Here is a 1919-nt window from a genome sequence, read left to right as displayed (position 1 = left end):
GCTGCTGCTGCAGCAGCAGCAGCAGCAGCCGCAGCAGCAGCAGCAGCAGCAACCGCAGCAGCAGCACAATGCCGCAGCCAAACCCAGCAGCAGCTGCTGCTGCTGCTCCTGCTGCACCCAGCGGAGCCACTATTGGGGCCTACCGCTTGGGCTCCACACTGGGGGTCGGCACCTTCGGCAAGGTTCGCCGTGAGTTAACAAGCTGCTGCTGCTGCTGCTGCTGCTGCTGTTGCTGCTACTTGTGTTGCTGCTGCTGCTGTTGCTGCTGCTGCTGCTGCTGTTGCTGGTGCTTGTGTTGCTGCTGCTGCTGTTGCGTTTGCTGGGGTTGCTGCTGTTGCTGCGGATGCGGGTGAGGCAGCAGGGAGCGGGGTTGCTGCTGCTGGTGCTGCTTGATGCTGGCTTCTTTGCTGCTGCTGCTGCTGCTGTTGGCTCTCGCGCTCTACTGCTGCTGCTGCTGCTGCTGCTGCTGTGTGCAGCTTTTCAATGGACTTTGCTGTTGCTGCTGCTGCTCCTTGCCTGTTCTGCTGCTGCTCGCTGCTGTCTGGATGTCTTCGCTGCTACTCACCGCGCTCTGCTGCTGCTGCTGTTGGTTCTGCTGCTGCCTCTGCTGCCGATTCTGCCGCTGCTTTTGGCTCTGCTGCTGCTGCTGTTGGTTCTGCTGCTGCTGCTGCTGCTGTCTAACGCCAGTTTGTGCATTCCACGTACCCCCGTGCATTCCTTCCCCCATCCCCTAAACCCTAAACCCTAAACCCTAAACCCTCGCCTCGGATTAGCCTCCTCTCACCGGCATGCATCCCGCTGCGCTGCGCATTGCAAACCCTAAACCCCAAACCGCACCCCCGAAACCCCAAACCCTAAAGCCTAAACCCTAAACCCTGATTTGTGGTTTGTCAGTGGCGGTGCACGAGACGACGGGGCAAAAGGTGGCGATAAAGGTGATCAACAAAAGCAAAATGCAAGCCATGCAAATGTTGGAAAAAATAAAAAGAGAAATTTCCATTTTGGATTGTTTAAACCACCCCCACATCACTCGCCTTTACGAGCTGGTGGACACGCCCACAGACATCTTCGTCGTCATGGAATACGTCGCAGGCGAGGGTTTAGGGTTTAGGGTTTAGGGTTTAGGGTTTAGGGTTTGCGGTTTGCGGTTTGCGGTTTGCGGTTTGCGGCTGCGCGCGGGCGCGTCGGGGGGGCTGCTGGTGGAATGGGCTGCCAGCGCGCTGTTTCCGTCGTGGGTTTAGGGTTTAGGGTTTGGGGCTTAGGGTTTAGGGTTTAGGGTTTAGGGTTTGGGGTTTGGGGTTTGGGTGCAGGGGGGGAGCTGTTCGACCACATTATTCAAAAGTCGAGGCTTTGCGAGTCCGAGGCGAGAAGATTCTTTCAGCAGATTGTTTCTGCTGTGGAGCACTGCCACCAGCACCTCGTAAACCCTAAACCCTAAACCCTAAACCCTTGGTCTTCTTTAGCAGTGCGCATTCCCGGGCTGTAGCGCCTTCGCCCGAAACCCTAAACCCTAGTCTCTTGCTGCTTCTACACCCATCTAGGCCCTCCTCGATGTCGCAGGCTGTAGGGTTTAGGGTTTAGGGTTTTGGGTTTAGGGTTTAGGGTTTGGGGTGTCTTGCAGATATGCCACCGGGACTTGAAGCCTGAGAACGTCTTGCTGGACGAAAATCTAAATGTCAAAGTGGGCGACTTCGGCCTTTCAAACTTCATGCGGTAAACCCTAAACCCTAAACCCTAAACCCTAATCCCTGACACGCCAGTTGTCGCGTATGTCTCGGGTGACTCACTTCTGCTGCGCAAAGACCTGCGCGTCATCTCTCGGTGTTCACGGTTTAGGGTTTAGGGCTTGTGCTTTAGGGTTTAGGGCTTAGGGTTTAGGGCTTAGGGTTTAGGGTTTAGGGTTTAGGGTTTAGGGTTTG

General features: G+C 55.9%; 2 protein-coding genes across 2 annotated transcripts; one reads left to right on the top strand and one right to left on the bottom strand.

Moving 5' to 3' along the window:
* Window positions 1–439: 439 nt before the first annotated feature.
* Window positions 440–727, bottom strand: ETH_00036130 (uncharacterized protein; the record flags this gene model as incomplete). The annotated part of the gene is made up of 1 exon (XM_013379700.1): window positions 440–727. One exon carries the CDS (start codon window positions 725–727, stop codon window positions 440–442), a length of 288 nt encoding a protein of 95 aa, XP_013235154.1.
* A 235-nt stretch (window positions 728–962) lies between these two features.
* On the top strand, window positions 963–1717 carry ETH_00036125 (uncharacterized protein; the record flags this gene model as incomplete). Its single annotated transcript, XM_013379699.1, has 3 exons — window positions 963–1098; window positions 1311–1420; window positions 1622–1717. The coding sequence occupies 3 exons, from the start codon at window positions 963–965 to the stop codon at window positions 1715–1717; spliced, it is 342 nt and encodes a 113-aa protein (XP_013235153.1).
* Between the last annotated feature and the right edge of the window lie 202 nt (window positions 1718–1919).

This window comes from Eimeria tenella, genomic scaffold (assembly GCF_000499545.2).
Source record: "Eimeria tenella Houghton genomic scaffold, Eth_scaff3823, whole genome shotgun sequence".
NCBI lineage: Eukaryota > Apicomplexa > Conoidasida > Eucoccidiorida > Eimeriidae > Eimeria > Eimeria tenella.
This window is presented reverse-complemented; position numbering and strand designations above follow the sequence as displayed.